This window comes from Trachinotus anak, unplaced genomic scaffold (assembly GCF_046630095.1).
Source record: "Trachinotus anak isolate AG129_WGS33_773 ecotype Australia unplaced genomic scaffold, CSIRO_AGI_Tana_v1 ptg000025l, whole genome shotgun sequence".
Lineage (NCBI taxonomy): Eukaryota > Metazoa > Chordata > Actinopteri > Carangiformes > Carangidae > Trachinotus > Trachinotus anak.
This window is the reverse complement of record NW_027273876.1, coordinates 11,633,932-11,654,351: the sequence shown is the minus strand read 5'-3', so window position 1 is coordinate 11,654,351 and position 20,420 is coordinate 11,633,932. Positions and strand designations below refer to the sequence as shown.

At 42.8% G+C, this 20,420-nt stretch overlaps 2 protein-coding genes across 3 annotated transcripts; one reads left to right on the top strand and one right to left on the bottom strand.

Annotated features, from left to right (window-relative positions):
- Positions 1-17: 17 nt before the first annotated feature.
- adprh (ADP-ribosylarginine hydrolase) lies at positions 18-7,481 on the top strand. 2 transcript variants are annotated; one of them, XM_071462022.1, is made up of 8 exons: positions 18-340; positions 972-1,086; positions 1,341-1,449; positions 1,833-1,931; positions 2,008-2,113; positions 3,992-4,258; positions 5,248-5,462; positions 6,770-7,481. In XM_071462022.1, exons 2-8 carry the CDS (start codon positions 1,003-1,005, stop codon positions 6,916-6,918), a joined length of 1,029 nt encoding a protein of 342 aa, XP_071318123.1. In that variant the 5' UTR covers positions 18-340; positions 972-1,002; the 3' UTR covers positions 6,919-7,481. The 2 variants fall into 2 exon arrangements, with proteins under 2 accessions (XP_071318123.1, XP_071318122.1); XM_071462021.1 differs by having other exon boundaries at positions 21-250.
- Positions 7,476-20,419, bottom strand: LOC139608344 (ataxin-2-like protein). The gene is made up of 23 exons (XM_071461991.1): positions 19,652-20,419; positions 18,708-18,747; positions 18,116-18,172; positions 17,665-17,736; positions 17,310-17,469; positions 16,827-16,948; positions 16,483-16,574; positions 15,223-15,471; positions 14,294-14,745; positions 14,115-14,201; positions 13,891-14,004; positions 13,620-13,700; positions 13,398-13,459; positions 12,077-12,423; positions 11,895-11,964; positions 11,091-11,225; positions 10,638-10,701; positions 10,079-10,260; positions 9,588-9,729; positions 9,349-9,458; positions 8,658-8,837; positions 8,343-8,511; positions 7,476-8,226 (listed from the first exon to the last, which is right to left on the bottom strand). Exons 1-23 carry the CDS (start codon positions 19,774-19,776, stop codon positions 8,177-8,179), a joined length of 3,162 nt encoding a protein of 1,053 aa, XP_071318092.1. The 5' UTR covers positions 19,777-20,419; the 3' UTR covers positions 7,476-8,176.
- Between the last annotated feature and the right edge of the window lies 1 nt (position 20,420).

Below are 20,420 nucleotides of genomic sequence, written 5' to 3'. Positions count from 1 at the left end.
TTTTATAGCCCGCACGGCTCCAGCTCCAGTGGCTCGGGTTTACAAGGCAAGGGGCGCGGTGGCTTTAGTGAATGAACGCTGCTGTTTGCAGGCCTTTCTTCCTGGGACTGAGCTAATCCTTCCACCAAACACGCAGCCCCCGGGGAGGCACTCGGTGTGCACCACCTCACTTCGCAGCCCCGGTGTCAGCTCGTGTGTGTGGCCGCTTCGTGAAGCCCGATTCCGGGGGACGACGCGCAGCAATGGAGCGGTGAGGCTGCCGGAGCACGGAGAAAGGGTTTTCCTGCAGCATGTGCAACATTTGACTAAAATTACTCCCAAAGCAACTTCTTTTGTTAAGGTGAACTCGTTTTTGTGCTCGATCGATGTTTGGATTTATGGATACATATGACAGATCAGACCATGTGAGATGACTTTACAAAGCTGCAAAAAAAAAAAAAAAAAAAAAAAAAGTGCCAAAGACATTAATCTGGGATATCCCTTGTATTAACATAAGGATTTACAGATCCATATTGTTCTATAACCTTCTGATGCTACTAACATACATGCAGTATTTTGTCAAGCATTAGGAGGATTTTACTTTATGGTATTTTTAAACTATTTGCCAAAAATCTCAAAAAAGTCTTCATTTTGAATACATGAATTCTTTTGAACCCGTCTGAACATTTTCCTATGAGCATGTCGATGCATTTCCAGTTTCCAGAGGCCTTTTCAAAAATACTTATATCCTGCTGCTTCAGTGCCATACCCCGCATAAAGAGGCAGTACTAAACCAGCCTTTTGGAGAACCCAAGGACAGTGTAATTGCATTCAAAAGATTTCAGTGAAAGATTACATGAATTGGAAAATCATTTATGAAAGTGTCTCTTCAGTACAGATTCCTTTCCATTTACTGTGAAAATAAAAGAACTGAGGAGTTCCTTAGTGTGCTTATGGTCTATAAAGTCTGGTTTTGTGTCTGTGCCCAACAGATCTGCCACACTGGAGCACTATAAAGCGGGCATGTTGCTGAGTGGTGTTGGCGATGCTCTTGGATACAGAAACCAGCTGTGGGAGTACAATGAGTCCGGACCAGCTATTCACCAGGTCAGTGCAGGACCAGCATGAAAAAAACAAGACGTACTACAGCAAAATTTGCCAAAGGTCTCCAGATCCTAGGGGTTATAGATGGAGTTTTTTAATGAGCCCGTTATTTTATTTACATGTGGGAATTTATAAGGATTCATTTTGGAATCATAGTTTTTATTAATGACGTCCTTTGTACATAATCTAGTTCTGTTCTGAATCATAATTGAGCTGCTGCTTGAGGTGTATTTCACCCAAAATGTCTGTCCTCGCAGGAGCTGAAGGAGCTCGGCGGTCTGAAGAACATCAAGGTCGAGCTCCCTGACTGGCCAGTGAGTGACGACACAGTTCTGCATCTGGCAACGGCTGAGGGACTGGCGACGGGTGAGGTCAAAAGCGCACTGAGCCCATTTGCTCTCCCCAGTTCCTGTCTCTCCCTTTCCCATTTTGTTTCAAACGAGAAGTTGATTGAATTGATCTGATAGTCGGCGTCGTTCTGATGAGGCCTCATCAGGACATACACCACACCTTCCCTCCTCCTCAAGAGCCCCGACTAAAGGTTAAATCTAATTTGCAGTCTTGCCTTGATTTGCTGCTCTATTACGGCTCTGCACAACCGAAAGGAAAATGGCAGAAATTCAACTTGACCTTTACTGTGATAAAGCACACAGCCGGCATTGTTAACAGATGTTAGATCTTTAAAAATGTTAATATGGACAGGGTGTGCAGTTTGAACAACTTAAGTCTGCATTGTCTAACCCTGCCAGGGAAGAGAGGGGAGGAGCTCCTGCACGAGGTGGCTGCTCGATATGTGGAGGGGATGAAAGACATGGATGGGAGGAAACCAGGCCCTTCAAGTATTCTGGGTGAGAGAAAGCCCTCATTTCTCAATCATATCACACACAATGATAGAGATCTGACTTACTCTATTTTCCCTTGTAGGAGTGTCCCAGTTGAAGCCTGGGGAGGAAGGGGGCTACAGAGTGTCCTATAACCCTGAGGGGACGGGCTGTGGAGCTGCCATGAGGTCCATGTGCATTGGCCTGATGTAAGACGCTTGTCCTGAGAAGACAAACATAATAACTCAGTGTAGTCCTTGTGTATTCCAGTTTTGTTCTGTCTTTGGCCTGTGCTCTCCAGCGTTATTATTTTTTAATTATCAGTGACCTTGCAGTTTTGCCTTCCTGAGCAGGTACGAGGCGTCTTAATAACTAACTGAGTCAAACTAAAGCCTCTTTCTGAAATATTTCTTTTGTGTGTGCGATAACTGAAGTTGAATAGTAGAGAAAAGGAAATAAGTTACAAATTGATTTTGACCTCACTGACAAACATTGACACTCTCTGTTTTCATTTGATTCATTTTTTTCATTTGCCTCCTCGGGGTTTTGGGTTTTATTTGTGACACACCTGATGTTTGCTGTAATCTAATGAGGCAAAGCCATTTTCCATACAAGTAGACTCAATGTACTTTAAATTGGAATCAATGTATAAACACCCACCCACCCAAAGAAAGTGAGGAACCCGGACTCATGCCACAAGACACACACACACACACACACACACACACACATACAGTAACTAAACGGAAACATTTCCAGTTTGCTTTTAATGTGGACACAGCTCAAATCTTCAGGCTGCACAGAGATCATTACAGTAGGTTTCTCAAAATCAGCCTGGCATTCAAATCTTCTTTTAACTTTTAAGACTTTTTTTCTCAGGTGATAAAGAGTTGCCCTTCTTATGTTACTGACATGACCTTCAAAGTTAAGGTCACAGTTCAAAATAACTCTGACCTCCTGACCTACTGGCCATATTTCAGAGACAAGCGTGAACATATTTCCTTACCTCATTTTAATGATTTTTTTTCATCATCAATTAATTTAATTTAATTATTTTTTTGATTAATTATTTAGTGAGTAAAATGTATGGGAAAATGTCTGTCCCATTTCTGATAGTTTTATCCCTCAACTCATCACTGTTGGTTGTAGATAGAAATTCAGCACGAATTAATTTGATGGGATTGACCTGTGTAATAATTGTAGAAAAGAGAAGAAGGCAGGCTGGTTCTCTTTTAAGTGACATAGCAGTACCCTGAGGAAGGTTTTGATACCTTTTCTTTGACTCGCAGAAATAAATAAGCTCTTATTTGGAGATCACTGAATTCTGACGTGTTTCTCCTAAACCCCGCCTCAGGAGAAGAGATCAAGATCTGAGAAATCGATCCTGTCCAATTTGAGAATAACAGGAGAAACGCGAGAAAAGCAGGATATCTTAAGCTGTGCTTACCGGCCTTCATTTGATCACAACCACAATTTCAGGTGTTGTGCGGGCTCATTTAAAAGCCAGTCAAGTTTTCTTTAAGATCTTACTGTTGTCTTAAGAGCTGATTATTTCAGACAAGTAAAGAAAAAGACTATTTTAAGATCTTAAGAGGTGAGATAAAGAAATATAAAAAAATGAGTCAAAATCTTATATTGATCTTAAATTGAGCTGAATTGTGTCTAGGAGAAATGGACTCGACAAAGAAGAGATCTTATTCTTGTGTTTTCCTTTCCTCTGGGTATTGTTATTGTTTGTGCGCCCAGTGACACATGGAATTATTTCACACTGAAATTTACAGTTGAGCCGTGCGGCTGCTAATCTTATCCAGAGTCAGTTATAATAAATGCAGCAGTGGGGTAAGTGTACATTCTTTGATCCCTAAGCAGAAAATAACAAATAACACGACAGAGTTGCAGGGTTCAAACATCAGGCAGAACCATCAAGGGCATAATGTGAACTCAATTAAAACATGAAAAGAAGTAATTACTGTGAATATAATTTGTATCCAAATGAAGTGCTGATACAGGCTGCTTAAACACATTTCTCAGCTCTGTATCCTTCATAATAAAAGCTAATAGGGACTGTAATACCATGTCCCTTCTAGGTATCCAAAGCCTGACCAGCTGTTGTCACTGGTGGCGGTTGCCGTGGAGACAGGGAGGATGACCCATCCCCACCCCACCGGTTTCCTGGGAGCCGTAGCATCGGCCCTTTTCACCGCGTACGCCGTCCAGCGCAGGCCAATCACGACTTGGGGTCTAGGCCTGATCAACGAGGCCTGTCCAATAGCGAAGAACTTTGTTCAGGGTCGAGGCTTCGCTGTGGAGGAGACAGAGAGAGACTGGGGCTACTTCTGTGACAAGTGGCAGTGGTATGTAGCTGTCACGTTGTATTCGGATCCAGGTTTCCAACATCAGCAACTTCTGTTAGCCTATTTCAGTCTCAAGGTTAATAGAGGATGGCATGAGATTTGTACTAAAATGTCACTGGTCGTTTTGAGTGCAGCAGTGTGACCTCGTTTTTCTTCTGAGCCATTGCCACTAATAACAATAATACAAATACACAAACTGATTCTTCCTTAGTCCTAATAAGTCTGGTGATATTCCACATTTTTCTTATTGCAAACAAAACCAACAATGATCCTGCTGACCCGGGCGTGATGTAGCTTATTCCTTGCTGTTGTAGAAGAGCTCCATTGTTAAAAACACATCAGTGAGCCCTGCTGTTGCACTGGGGAACACGTTCCTTTATGATGATGAACACGAGCACTTTGGATTGTAAATACTCAGTGGCACACCAGATGTGTAGTACTCCCCAACTGAAAATAGTTGCCAAAAATGCATTATTTACTTTATGTTTGATTTACTTTTGTTTAAATCTACAGTACCCAGATGTTTCATGAAATTATTGTGACTTTAAAAAAAAATGAAACAATGTATTTGCTTTATTAATATTTGCATTTTCCGTAGGAATGGTTTCTGTCTTTTCACAGATTAGCTGACAATAAGAAAATATTAAATATGATAAGTATATGAAAATATAGAAACTTAATTCTAATGGCATTAGGACAAATGAACAGTATGTGCGGTTAGAACAGGATGCTGGGTCAGGGCATTATGCAGGAGGCACTGTTTTAAATTTCAGAAGTGCTTTTGTGCTTTTCTGCCAACATCATGAAATCTGTGCTGTCCAGGAGCAGATTTCAAAGCCTAGAAAAAAAAAAAACCCACTCTACAGGTAAGTACCACTGGTGGAAAACAGCTGTTTCCACTTCGTATGCACAGTAAAAATGATTTATATAGATATGTTAAACAGTAGAATAGTGTGGATGTGATGAAAATCTCTTACCTCTGTCCACAGGTACCTGGATTTGAGGGGCATCTCCAATGGGGTGGGCCCTGTGATTTGGCCCCCCTCCTATGGCCCAGCTGAGAGAGATGAAGCCTACAAGAGCTTCAGCCTGTCGGGCTGGGCGGGACGCAGCGGCCACGATGCTCCGATGATCGCCCTGGATGCCCTGCTGGGGGCAGGCTCTGACTGGGAGGAGCTGATGAACAGAGCAGGCTTCCATGGAGGTCAGAGATTCAGTCAAGAAAATATCTGTTTGGGATACTTGTCCTAACTGTAATCCCACCAAACCTTTACCTAAAATATCTCTAATCTAAACCCAGTTGTATCTCTAGTGAAGTGTGTCTTTAGGTTATACCAGCCTTATTCCTAACATAGCCTGTTTCTGTATTAAACCTGGTCTTTTGCGTAAACCCAGCCTTCTGGTTTAGCCTCATAGTCACAGCACTTCTACTCCCAACCTGGCAACCATTCCTGTCCTCTTGTTTTAAACAGATATTTTTCCCAGCGTCTATCTCATCTACAGTCAGGGCACTTTTGCACAGAAGAGCCATATGGACTGATGGTCTGCACTCTAATTGGTTCTCATCTGTCATTGTCTCGAGGACAAAGGCAGCTTTGTAGAGCCCGCTCAAATGAAGTGGAAAAGAAACTTTTTTCATACAGTGCTTACTGAGTGGGCAGTCTTTTACGATAAACACTGCCATTTAAAAAAATCTACATATGATTCTTGTAAATGTATACCACCTTAACAGATGCAGTCAATGTTGTTTTGCCCAGTTATTATGATAAAAAGTGAATTTGGACAAACTAAAGATTAATGCAACAATTATAACAGGCAGTGGTTTTAAGTCATAAAACAATTGTGTTGACAGGCCCACATCCTGTTATCAGTTAAAGGCTGGGAAATGAGCCTATATATGTATCATTAAATGCTGTAAAAGATGTCTTTTTTTAAGTTGTATTAAATAACTATTAGATTTCCTATTTGACTTGACTGATCTGACCCAGTGTTATGCAATAATGCATAGTAAACAACAACCTAAGTACATATCATGATAAATGTGGATACTGTTAGAATATCTTCAGCGATCTGCTTATTAATTGTCAGTGTGTTGGTCAGAGTACCTTCCAGTTGAAAAACATCTGGAATCCAATTAAGGTGTTTTAAACTAATTACAGTTACAAAATATATGTGAGCAGATTTGGTGCAACATTTTTTTTATTTAAACCTGCAGTTACTTTTGTTTTTTGGCCATTCTCAGACAGTTTAATCATGTGTGAAGACAAAACTGACATATTCACTGACTTTTTAAATCAGGACTTTAAAATGAACTGAACTGCTGAACTACTCAATAAAGCTAATGATTCTCAGTGGGTTCGTCGCTACAAGTGATCCCTTCCACATTATAATGTAAGAATATTGTCATAGACAAAGACCTACTAAAAATCAATTTCAATTAAAAATGGAAACATGAATTTATGCTTACTCTCATGCTGTTTTCTCTGTCCATCTCCTTCTCTTCCTGATCAGGTGACAGTGACAGCACAGCGGTGATTGCCTGCTGCTGCTGGGGTGTGCTCTATGGCACACAGGGGGTCCCTGAAGGTAACTTCTCAAACCTTGAGTACCGGGACCGACTGGAGCGCAGCGCGGAGCAGCTCTATGCCCTGTCACACTGAGGCCGTCACAGCCGGCCGTGCTGAAAGAGTGTGTCCCAACATGTTGCACTGGGTGGGGGGGAAGTAGGCCACACACTCTGACACATTGACGATCTTGAGCGCTGTCACCGAGCCACAGAGTGTGGCGTCATACTTGCCTGAAGGGAAAGCAGAGTGTCCCACTAACCTAAAGTCATATCTTATCTGCCACAGCAAGGACTGTGTGCTTCATGATGTTGGCTCTGAGGTCAGTGCGTACAGAGGGGTCCCCCTAGTGACTGTTTTAAATTAACAAGCAGAGTTGTATCACTGAGTGGAACGAATCCAAGCTAATGAGAATGTGAAGAGAATACAATAACTCCCCTAGGAGGTAATTACTTCGTTTTGTCAGCCTGACATAATAGCAAATGCTTAGCGGACTTCAAATTAAAAGTGCTCTTGTTATTCTTGATTGTAAAATATATTTCTGTGCCTCATTATAGTTGTTAACTGTTACTTCATGCAATGAAGAGCAAAACTGTAACTGCTATCGTCCAAACAAGCACAATTAATCATACAATAAATTAAACAAACAAAGCTTTGTAGTTGAGTTGAAAACTTTATTTTTTGGTCATTGTTTTTTTAATATTTTTTTTGTCCATCTTGTCCATTTTTTTATTAATTATATTTTCCTACAGGAGAGAAGAAGGGCAAAGGGGTGGTTTTAACTACTGGATCAAGTTTAAAAAAGAAAAGAAAAAAAAAGTGATTCGCTAAAAATCCCCTCTCCTCTACAAATCCCTCCTTTCATGCTGTATTCATGAGAATCCCGCGACAGTCTGTGTTTTGTATCATGGTACTTACAAAACCCCACAAGGCTAAAAACACATTGCTGGAAGTGTCCGCTGCCGTTTTTCATCCGTGTTTTTTTCCTCTCTGACTGGTCCGCCCAGCAAGGTCCTCCACGTCTGAAAAGGGAAGAAGTTGGAAAGAAGAGCGGGATGGCAGCAGGGGGTCGCACGCTGCTGCTGTAGTCTGCCACCTTCATCGTTAGCATTTAAAAAAAGGTCCACCTCGCCTGGAGCTGACACCGAGGTTTGTACTGATGAAGAACATTACAGCAGAAGAATAAGGTGCTGTGAGACTTTTTGTCCTCTTCGCTCCTCTCTGCGATCCTGTCTGTATCTTTCAAATCGCGTTCAGTCTGGGCCTCACATCCAGCAGGAAGTGGGGATGTTGGGGTTCATTCCATGGGGCAGTTTGGGAGGGAGGGTGGGTGGGTGAGGAGGTCTGGAGGGGTTTAGTTTCCAGGCGGATGGAAGGAAGCAGGGTGTGTTTGTACCTGCATTGCTGTGGTAGGTAAACACAAAAGCTGAAATTGTAAATCTTACCCTTCAAACAAAGCCAAAATCACCTTTATTTGATCAGTTGGGTGGGGAGGTTATTTTTGGCATCCTGTCTCATACCTTGTGGATGTCCTATGTAGAAGTGCTGATGTGCTCCTTGCTGAGGTCCATGCTGGGGGTGCTGGGGCACTGAACCAGGCCCCTGCTGAGGGGGCGGCTGCAACATCACTAACTGGGGCTGACCGTGGCTCCCCGAGTGGTGGGGAGCTGACATGGCTCCTTGTACGTGCTGGGGGGGGGTCGAGAGATTGACAAGTTTAAAACAAGATTAAAAACATTTATGCTTTTATTTGACAAATGCACTCATTCACAGTGATGTACAAGAAGGAACAGGACGGATACAGCAGAAACATAAGCAGCGATGTGGATCCATACCGGCGTGATCTGTCCCAGGGGGTATGTAGGTGGGATGCCCTGGTGGCTGTGGATGCTGTAGCCCTGAATGGGGTAAGAGCCCTGTGGAGACGTGTGGCCTGGCGGCATGTTCGGTGGGGTGGGTGCTGACAGGGGACCTGAGTGGTACAAGGACTGTGGCTGTGGGCCTGACTGGGCATTCTGCAGGGAGAGATCACAATGTCAAAAAAAAAAAAAAAAAAGTTAGGAGATCATAAATAAATCACAATTGCTGTGTCCTTGAAACTGGATCCTTCAGGGGATGCAGCCAAAAAGGTCCTGAGAATCTGAAGGTTAGACTGAACCTGTGCCTCCTCTCCAAAAGTAGCTGTGGTTTTATACTCCCCTAGACCTTATAACGTCTACATTTATATGTTTATCCCCACAGAGGTATCATAAAACTGTGTACTACCAGTTATAATCACCGATGGCAAACTGAGCTAAGCTCAACGATACAAGAATTCAGAGCACAAGCACCTAACTTCCTCTGATAGACAACTGACAAACTGTACCAGATTAATGTTAAAAATGTCCCTATAACTTCCATTTATCTGTGCGTGGGGTTATCAACAAGAACACACACCAGACTTTATTCCCCCCAGGTTCTGTCCCTGAAATCGGAGCCAACAAATTTGTCTAGATGTATCCAGCCAGTCTCGTGGGGGTATCTCACCTGTCCAGGGCTAGGTGCAGCGTGCTGGGGAGGAGGCTGGTTGCCTGTTGGGGTGCTGGAAGGTTGAGGCTGATGAACTGCACCCGAGTGGTGGGAGAAGGACTGTGGAGCTACAGAGGAAAGAGACCATCAGTGCCGGGGTAAGAATGTTGAACCAGTCAACGAAAACTCAAAAGTGGGAGACAAATGACCAAACTACTTTGTTTCTCATTCATCACCGTACGTTCAGTAACCCTCACCATAGATGCCCTGCTGTGGACCCTGAGGTCCATCTCCCTGTGCAGGGAACTGGGGGCCTCCTGGAGGTCCTAGGGCTTGTGGGTGGGGACCCCCGCCTTGACTGATCATCCTGGCTCCACCCTGCAGCATGGAGTACATTGGCTGGAGAGGGAGAGAAGAGAGAATAAATGATTTTCTAGTCATATCAACCACATCATAATACATGCCACATTCACACACACATGCACACACTCGTACACTGATGGAACAGCCATCAGGGGCAATTTGGGGTTCAGTGTCTTGCCCAAGGACACTTTGACACGTGGACTGGAGGAGCTGGGGATAAAACCACCAACCTTCTGATCCAAGGACGACCTACTCTAACTCCTGAGCTACATATTAAATATAAATACATTTAATATATGTAATGCATCTTTTAATGCTAATGGAAACTCTCTGCAGACCATTTAAAAACTGAATTATAAAAAGGGTTTGACATTAGACGTCCTACCTGTCCAGGGTAGGGTGTCATGGTCGGGATGACCTGCTGCTGGCCGTACTGCTGTGGGCTGTACTGAAGGTAGGACTGAGGGTAGGGGGACGCTACCAGTGGGGCTCCAGCTGCTGAGGCTGCAGCTTGCAGCATGGGAGGTGCTGAAGTACCATGGTCAGATCGTTGAGCCACTACTGAACCTGGTGAAGGCAAAGAATAATGAAGACACCAAAAACATGAACATACTGTCAGCCTTACAGCAAGAGGTTGTTTTTCAAAATATTAAATAAACAAGATATCACTGCAGTGTGGTGCCACAAGTTCCAGCAACTTGATAGTCCATGTAGTACGACACCTTTATAATACACAGCAACTCTAGGTGCTGGAACGTTAATAAAAGAATAATTTAAGGATTCAGTGAAAGGCTCCAGTCTCAGCACTATGTTTTGTCAGGTGTGTTTGGAGCCTTTGAAATCCAGAGAGCTGACGGTGCATCTGTTTAAAGAGCAATTACAAATGGAAACAACAAACTAAAACCTCAGACATACAGCGCTGGAGAACAAAAGACTGCATTCACCTTTGGTCCTGGGGTATTTTCCCTGGTTGACTGTAGACATGGTGTATTGGTACATTGGTGGTGGCTGAAAAACAGAAATGATCAACAGGTCAACATGAGGAAAAAACTGTTGCCCTATTGGGGGAAATTAATTTATTTCTAAAGGAATTAATAATCATTTCAGTAACTTTTAAAGCAAAACGCCAAATAAAAAGTAGTAAAGCTTCTCAAATGTTAATATTTACTGATTAGTTTAGTATTCTATGGAGAGTCAGATTTTCCATGACTCTCTCTTACAATGGCTTTGGTTAGTACATATAAATTTGCCTCTGAGATCCGATAATTAAATTCCAACGTGTCTGGTACAACAGTGATGGTTGTCATGGCTGTTCCTTTGAAACATTTTATACAAAGCCAAGAATGTCTTTGATATGAGACGCAACTGCCCATGTAAAAGTTTTTATGCTCGTATACCTGCACAGAGTGAATCTGTGAGACGTAAGAGAGGTAGGGGGTAGTGTAGAGAGGTCCCTGTCCACCAGGGTGCTGAAGGACCACTGGGCTTGGAGGAGTTGGCCGAGGTGGAGTGGGCGCAGTGTTGGGCTTCGCCTGTACAATTACACAGCCAAAGGTAAATACATCTGCATGTCACTAAGCTAAGCACAGAGGGTTATTTTTCAGTGTTACAGTAAATTAAATATTAACACAGCTCCAACAGGTCTTAAAAATATATGCTGCAACAAGCATTTGGAACAAACAACAGCATTTTTCATCCCTTTTGGTTGTAGATTTCATGTTATGGGAATAAATCAACCTTAATGTCGCACCCACAGCTTCTTTAGGTATGTTTTGGTCTCAATCTTCACACAACCTTGACAAGTGATACAATGTATGAAAGCTCCAAGTCTCCTGATTCTGATTCTCTCCATTATTACTGCAACAACTGTTGAAACCGAATTGTTTCAGACAGATATTTCTACCATGCCTGTGCCTCTGCAACTTGTGTTCAGTATCTCTTACACTTATTGTGATTATTTGGTTGTAAAATGTAAAGAGCTATCCTTCAGAGGAACCCAGGTTTATGAATGAAGGCTTAAGAACAGTGACCTTTTCATTTTTGGTAACTTATTTTTAGGCTTGTGCACAGGTAACTCCACTTCACTACATTTTCTGCTCTTCATACCACAGCATCTAAGTACTCTCTATGTACTACTCTAGCTTTAGCCAAGTGAACGATGTTTTCACATTTCAAGGATTTAACAGGGACAAATTGCTTACCATAGGCATCTGAGTTTTATTGGGGTTGAACTCTTTAGCGTTGGGGTTCAAGGTTGATTTCTTTACTTGGCTACAAGATACAAAAAAAAAAAGGAAAAGAATGTGTTTACAAATGACAATCACAATGACACAAGTAAGCAAAATCAAAAAGTTTACAATGGGAAATCCCTCTTGAAACTCACTCTGCCACACCCTCCGGCCGCTCCGTCGTCTCAGACCTGACCTCCTCACTTCCTGGGGTCCTGGCTGGCTGCGGGGCGGCTGGCGACTGCCTGTCTGAAACGGGTACTGTGGTGGCAGCTGTTGCGGCGCCAGGTGTAGCTGTGGTGTCCTTGGTGGGGTCCTCAGCAGGAGCTGGTGAAGGCTGAGAGGGGCTGGGAGCTGGAGGCTGAGGTTTGGGGTCTGAAGCAGGGTGAGCGTCTGATGGTGAGGGTTTGGCTGCACTGGGCTGTGCGACCTCACTGACAGCAGGAGGGGTCGCTGCTGCTGGAGAGCTGGGGGAGCTGGAGCTGCCTCCACTCGGCTGGAGCTGGAAGACAGAGAGAAGCAGATGAGTATAAAGGTAACGAGAGATTAGTCCAACAGGATGAAGGGGATTGCAAAAACAGAAATTAAGGAAATACTATTAATTACTTTCATTATCAACTCATCTGTTGATCATTTTCTCATTAACCTTTTGATTTGTAGATGTTATAAAATGATGAAAATGTCTGTTACAATTTCCTAAAGCCAATGCTGATGTCTCAGTAGCTTGTTTTGTCCAAAACCCCCAAAATAATCCATTAACGATCACACAGGACAAATTGAAATCCTCACTAGGGAGAGGCTGGAACTTCAGAAGTTCACAATTTTTTCTTGTAAAATGACAATTATGAATGATTAAGTGATTATCTGATGATTGACTAGTTGCCTTTAAATTCTATTTAACAAAAAATATTCCACTTATTGGATGTGAGTTTTTCAGCTATTGATTTAGAAAGTAACATAATTTTACTCTAACTTTAAATCTTGTGATCAGGCAAAAGAATTTAGATGAAGACAAAGCAAATGTCCTACAAAAGTAGAGAACTTGAATAAAAGAGCTCTAACAGATTTGCAAAAACTAAAATTTCTGAAAATATGTCACACAAGTATTTTTCTCAGACATGTCTGGATTTTCCCTCTTCCACCAAAGTGACTGCAGTACCACAACAAACAGTTCCACTTTGCAATCAACTGCATTATAGAAACCCAACACCCTGGTGTACAACTACGTTTTAGGCGTGTTGCATAAAAAGTGAGTAAATCTTTAGTAGCCTCTCTACAGCACCCAGTAAAGATTGAGTAGGCCAACTAGTATTCAATGTCATGTGATTATTATTGTCGATCACAACCAAATGGACCAGATGTGAGAGATTTTTTTTGAGGGGCAGTCCGGCAACAGTGATGTCTCAGGACATGGCCTCTTGATTGGTCACAGATTTTCTAATTTCACACTTCACTGAAAGGCAACTGAACTCTTACCCTGAATTCCTTGCCAAATTTCCGCAGCTCCTCAATCTGCGACCTTTGCTGCACTGATGGAGCTGGTGAGGAGACAGGAAGCAAAGGTTAATGAAAATGTGAAATTATAAACTCAGTGCATCCTCACAAAAACACACAGGACAAGCAACTAGGCACAAGTGGAAGTTTTCTGACTTATTTCCAGTATTTAGTGAGTACAGATTTGAAATCCCGCACACATACCTTTACTGCTCTTGCTCTCCTCTGTGCTGCTCGGGCTCTCAGCTGATCGTTCTTTTGCAGCTGCACCAAGGATCTCATTCACTGTAATGACAAGACAAACGGCAAGCTAATTAGTTGTAGCGCTTCATTAGATTCCACCTTCAATACTTGTCACTCACTGAGGTGACTGTCTCATTGAGGCTCGCGTCATTTCAGGATACAAATGGTTTTGACTTTGATTTTAAGCGCTTAACTTTAAAACAAGAACAGAAGGCAAGAGGTGAGACAGTACCATCTACAGGGAAGAGAGGGGCGGGGCCAGACGTCTTCTGGGCGGGCAGAGAGACAGAAGATGTGTCTAAATAAGGTGTGTCCTGGGAAGAGCCTGATTTAGGAGAGCGAGTAGCTGAATGGACATGATGGAGACAAAGATAAAGTTTAAGTTTTGGGCAAAATCCATTAATAATATGGGACATTTTATCACAGCAGCTGACCAGATTTGACTGCTGCTTATACCTGTGGATTGAGTGTGTGAGTTTGGAGGGCGGGCTGTCCTGCTCGACTGTGGAGGTCTTTGGGCTTTAGGAGATGTTCTGGCAGAGACTGAAAACACACACAAAAAAAATCTCCTTACAGTTTCACCACCATGCACAGATGCTGTGAAAACACTTTCTGACACAAATTTCCGCACTTACCTCCATTAACAGGCCTGCCTGCGTCGGACAGTGAGTGTGGGAGTGAGTGGGAATGGGGGACTGTGTGTCCGTGTGGGGCAGGGGGGCTGGCTGGGGAAGGGGCAGTGGAAGCAGAGGCTGGTGTAGATGCCGGTCCACCAGGAGAGGCAGGTGTGTACGGGCTTGCAGGACCAGAACCTGGGCCCGGGCTGGGGCTTCCCTGTGGGTGATGGGGAGCGTAGGCCCCGCCTCGGCCTGACAGAGGGCTGCTTCTCTCTGAGGAGGAGACGCCAGGTTGTGGCCCCGCAGCAGAGGGCAATGAGGGTCTGGGGGAAGAGGAGGATGGAGGGGTGGAGCGGTAACCTCCGCTTAGACGGTTATGGGACGGAGGCCCACCAGGACCCCTCTCAGCTCGCTCTCGCTCCCGGTTCATCTCTCTCTGACGCTGAGGTAATGGAATGTACTTGCCCTCCCTGGAAGAGGAGGAAAATACATCACACACAGGAACAACACACAGGTGATACAGGAAATATTATACCATCCAAAGTGAAATTGTGCATAGATCAACTAGTTGATTTTCATTCTTGACCTTGGAAACAGTTGACAGAACAATCTCAGCTCTAAGTCCATTTAGTAGCTGTTCTGATAGAGAACTTCATATTCATAATTATTTGTTTGGGCAGCGCTGTTATTTATTTATGAGGTGATATATGCAAGTCTTTGAATTAGAAAGTTAAGACACAGCTGTGGCTCGTTCCACTTCATGTTTCCTTGCCTGCAGACTGTAACTCCACTGCCTCAGACTGCAGTAGACAGGTCATAAGGCAATGTAAGATCGTCCACGATATAAGGTCGTCAGATCGCCCACCCCTAGCTCAACTAATATCTACAGCAAAATGAACACCACTATCTCCCTGCCTAACAAACACTCTACGAGCATCCCCTCTCACCTGTTACTGGCTCCAGGGCTGTCTCGGCCCCTTTCGCGGTCTCTGTCACGGGGACTTTCACGGCCCCTTTCCCGATCGTTGCCATCCCGCACGACAGCGCTGTATTTGTCTTCCTCACTTTTACCCTCATCATTTTCCAGGTTGACACGATGGCGATACTGGGGGCTTGACTCAATCTCACTGGCCAGGCGAGCAGCGCGGGCCTCCCTCTGCCGAAACACCTCAGAGTTGCCTCTTTCCAGTGGCACACTGGGCAGCGAGAAAGGAGAGTGGGACAAAGAAACAAAATGTAAAGAAGGGACAGAAACATATAAAGTGATTGATAAAACCAAAACCAAGGGCTAAAACTTCTCAAATGTCAAATGTGACAATGTTATTCACGCAAACATTTTTTTCCATTGTACTTGTCCTCCTCCACAGTGAGTGAACTGATAAACTGAACTGAAAAATAGACTGAATTTTAAGAAAAGAACTCTAATGAAAATGAAGTAGAGGCAGATTGCTGGTTTTCACTCCAAGTGACACAGCATCTGATTGAAGTAAATGCCCCTCCCCTTTGGTTACCTCTGCCAAGGTGGTTATGTAATCGTGTCTGGTGGCTTGTTTTATTGTCAGCAAGATTACACAAAAAGTACTGAACCATTCTGAACTGAACATGGTGGAGGGATGGGACATGACCCAGGGAAAAAGCCATTACATTTTGGGGCCCGTCCAGATCATTTGTATTAAGTTGAATTGTATGTTGTTTGACACTGGGCTTGGCTGAGGTCTCCGCTCTACTGAGCACATTTTCTAGTTAAAGCTGTAGTGAAATCAGAAGGAGTGGTGCAATATTTGGTTATGATGAAAACCTGTAAAATCCCAGTTAACAATGACACAACTGGAGAACGTCATTTACGGACCATAATACTACCAAGATATTTTCACTTTTGATTTCAGCTTACACCAGCAACCAAGCAGAAGTATTTCTACAATAAAATACAAAATCTTTATCTTGTTGCAATATATATTAAATGTAAAGGTTGTAACTGCTCATATTTAACTCTGATAACTTATGGTTGCCAGTTTGTTTACCCAAAAACAGGCACTAACCTATATTTTTCCTTACCAAAGATTAACAAACATAGCAAAAATATGTTAAATAAAATGGTATAAATCTTTAACAACTTTTCACTTTTTTTTTTACATTCTTTCTTTTTGTGCAGTTTTTGGCCTGTTTTAGTAACAGTTATTTACCAATAACTCAAGAATGCAACTCACGTATACATGGCGAGGCTGGAATCATATGTTGATGTGACTCCGTATTTTACTTCATTGTAACGAAACATCTCGTTGGCATCCCAGCCATTGGACTGAGGAGAAAAAGAGGGAGAGCGAAGGGTTGGTAAAATAATCAGTGCTTTAAAACAACGCTTATTAGTAGAACAGTTTAAAAACAGACATATCAGACTAGTAGTCTACTTGTTTCAAAAGATTTTGGTGTGAAAGAATAATCAGCTAAATAATAGGCTGTTTGTATTCAGGGTTTAAATTATTATACCATCTCTAAGGGGTATTTATATCAGATTAAATTGGTGTTTTGTGTGTAAGAGAGAGCAACTCACTGCATCATTTTCCAGATCGTAACTCTCTCCATTGCTGTCTCCTCCCTCCCATCTCTGCAAGACCTTCTCCTTGTGTTCTCCATTGACGCGAGTGGAGGTGATGGCTGTGTCTGTGAAAGTGTCTAGAAGTCAAAGACACAATATTAGTCAGGACAAGGTGAAATGCTCTAAAAATGTTAATAATATGTAATATAAATGTTTTATTTTCTCCCCACAAATCAAGAGGAACAGTCAGGGCAGTCTATACCGACTAATGATCAACCTAGATACTTATATCTGTCAAACTTTATAATTGTTTACAACACTTTAAAAAATCTGGTTATGTTAATGCTGACTTTCAAACCGAGCCCTCTGCCCTTTCTATTTTAAAAAGGAACTACAAGTCTCTGTCCAAATGCACCACAGGCCTCTGTTTATTACCTTCTTGTACTTTTACCCAAACCCCCAGAATGTGCTTGGGATTTGGGGTATTTGTGTTTGTACCTCTGGTGGCATAGTTGAGGTCGACATCTCTGCAGATCATTGTCACCAGGTCAGAGGGGCTGAAGATCATAGTGTCAGTGATGTCCTCTCTCCTTGGCAGAGCTGATGTTGATCCCTCCTCCTCACTGCGTTTGTGTACAGCATCCACAGCCAACTCACACTAAGAACCAAACATTGAGAAGGCAGAGGAAATTTGAGGACTGTGTGAACTTGCCGAACAGGAATTAAACAACTAAAGAGAAGGCCATATTTTTGTCATGAGGAGTTTACCATTATACTGACAGGATTACTTGTAGTGCTTCCTTAAATTGGTAAAGGGAAGTGCGTGCCTGTTTGCTCAACATGAGCTTCTTACCCGAGAACTTAGAGTCTTGAATATGCCTTCAAATACACTGCCATTCTTCACTCTTATGTCACAGGTAGAACCCTGAGAAATAGAGAAATAAAGACTTAGTAAAACCTTGTTAACCAGGAGAGTGAGTCAAAACCAAATTCCTGTTAAATTAGTAAAACATCTGAAGTTGCACACATACTGTATCCTATATATTGTATGTATTTCATGATGACACATCAGAGTTGGCTGGCAATATTTACCATTTTTCATTTACCAAAAAGCCAAAGAATTCTAACTGGCAACCTTCTGCCGACTGTTGTGACAAGAGACTATGACAGCAAAGGAAGCTTTGCAACAGGTAGATTACATCTTATCTCTGACTATTAGGGTAGGGGTTGATGCATGCTGTCAATTTTTCTAGACTGGTCATCATAGTCTGGGAAGGACATTGACAAAAAGCCAAATGACTCACCACAACAGCTGTGAGGAAATGAAGCATTCTGGCATTGTTGTACACACCCTCAAAAACCTGCAGATGCAAAAAAAAAAATGCATCCATCATAACAAAGTTTTAACAAAGACATTAATACTGCACACCTGTAATACATTGATATTGCCACATACTGTTAAATTTGAAAAGAACATGGTTGGATATTGAATAAACGTCATTGCAACATAGCGTTAACCACTAATAAAATCAGCCAATCCATTAAGGGGGCATGGGAACCCTACAGTAAAAAGCCCCTTTTACACAGGAGACCCGCTTCTCATGCACTCTCCTGAACATAAGTCTAATCTCCATTAGGAAATTCATATGGACTGTTGTCACAGGTTTGTTTATGATCATCACTGTTCAAAGACATTTGATTTGACAGTTTATATACACATTATTGTCTATTACTGTGAAAGGTATTTTTTACTTGTGATGTTTGTAAACACTGGAGTCAAAATATCCATATTTTGATCACTTAGGAAACATGCATATTTTCATCAATTATCCATGTTACTGCTCCTTAAATATGTGATCTAAAAGGTGATGAACTGGTCTGGATCAGGATACTCACAGGAGATGACTGGAATGATGGCTTTGCAGACGTTCGATTCCTGTGTGAAACAGCATAGTGAAAACATGTTTGTCAGCTTAAAGGTGAAAGGGATACAACTTGTTTTCAAAGCTTGTCATGGCAGTGTCACATTCCACATTGGACATATACAAATAGGGCTAGCCAAAAAGAAACTGACAAGCTTACAGGCCCAACAAGTTCCCAAATCAACATTCATATTACACTGAAAATCTCTATCTGCAGTACATAATGGGTCTTCTTGTATCCCCTAATATGATTCTTTCCTTTACAGAAAGTGTCAACCTGTCATATCTTAGTGATAGGCTTCAACCTGCCACATTGTGTCCTCAAGAAAGAGGGGGAAAGAGAAAGCTACAGTATATAATTCACCATCATAAAAAAAAAAACTGGAAACAAACTCAATAAATGGATTAAGACCCATCTGAATACTAAATGCTATAAGTGCTAGCCACATACAGTTACAAAACAAAGAGCCGAAGCTGACAAGAGTTAAGTAAACACACACTCATCTCGGGGATTTAGACCACATATGACCTTGTGTTGGCCATAAAATATCTTTGGTGTTAACGATAAGGTTTTTATATCAGCCTTTTCTTGGCTACAAAGATGTGTAGTTGTAATTTTAACATTTTTCAATCGTAAACGTCCTCTCTTTGGCACTGACAGGCCGGATAAACTTTGTATCGCTTTTGTGCCGATTTGCTACCAAACTTGAACCCACCTCATTAATTCACAGTCGGTTCAATTGGAGTATTCTGATTGGTTAATATTAAGTGTCAATCTAACTTAGAATAATTTCATTGGACTGGAAAGACGTTCCATTAACAGGACACGCCCACTGACACAGAGCGCTTTAACCGGTAGGCCTCTGAGTCACAGGACGATCCCCGGACTGTCCTGGCAGCCCCCCCCCGCTTGCTTACCTCCCGGCCGGTGTCCTGTTGCCGCTGTTGATGCCGCTGACTGGGGAAGACATACCGGCGGGGCCCGAGGTTCCGTTAGACGCTTTTCTCCCGCCTGAGCCGGGTTGCTGCTGTTGTTTCAGCATTGCGAAGCACAAGGCTTAGACAGTACCAAGTGTAAGCTAACTTATAAACACCAACACCTCCCGATGTAAAGTTCCTTTAGCGGTGAACTATCTCCAACAGTATCACCTGTCTACGGAGCGCAGAGCCGGCGTAACCTCAATAACACCGGCTATTGTAGCTAATCTCGCCAAGTGAATCAGTCGCCTGTGGCCTAAAATGTAAAGCCGAAACACCTCGCTATTTAAATTAAATGCAGCATATAACTCAACAGATTTCCCTCCTGCTTTGTAACCACAACGCGTATTGTCAAAGCAAGCGGCTAACAAAATGACAAGAGTTTCCGTATAATTATTTAGCAATCTCTGGCTAAGTTAGCATTTAGCTCTGATCCCTCCAGCTCACTTCGGGCGCTTTCCCTCCGGGATTTACTTTTCTTCTCTCGGCCGCTTCCGCCTGAACTCCGGCACCGCTGACCCTTTCGTGGGGAAAAAAAAAAAATTAAGGTTCTCGGCGTCGCTGTCAATCGCCTCAGGAGGTGAGATTTTATTTATTTTATTATTTTTTCCCCCCAGGTTTCTGACTGAAAACCTGCTGCGGTCGGTCAACACCACCTCTCGGTAGGTTCACTTGACTCAATCCGCGCGCGGCTGAGTGGGAACCGGAG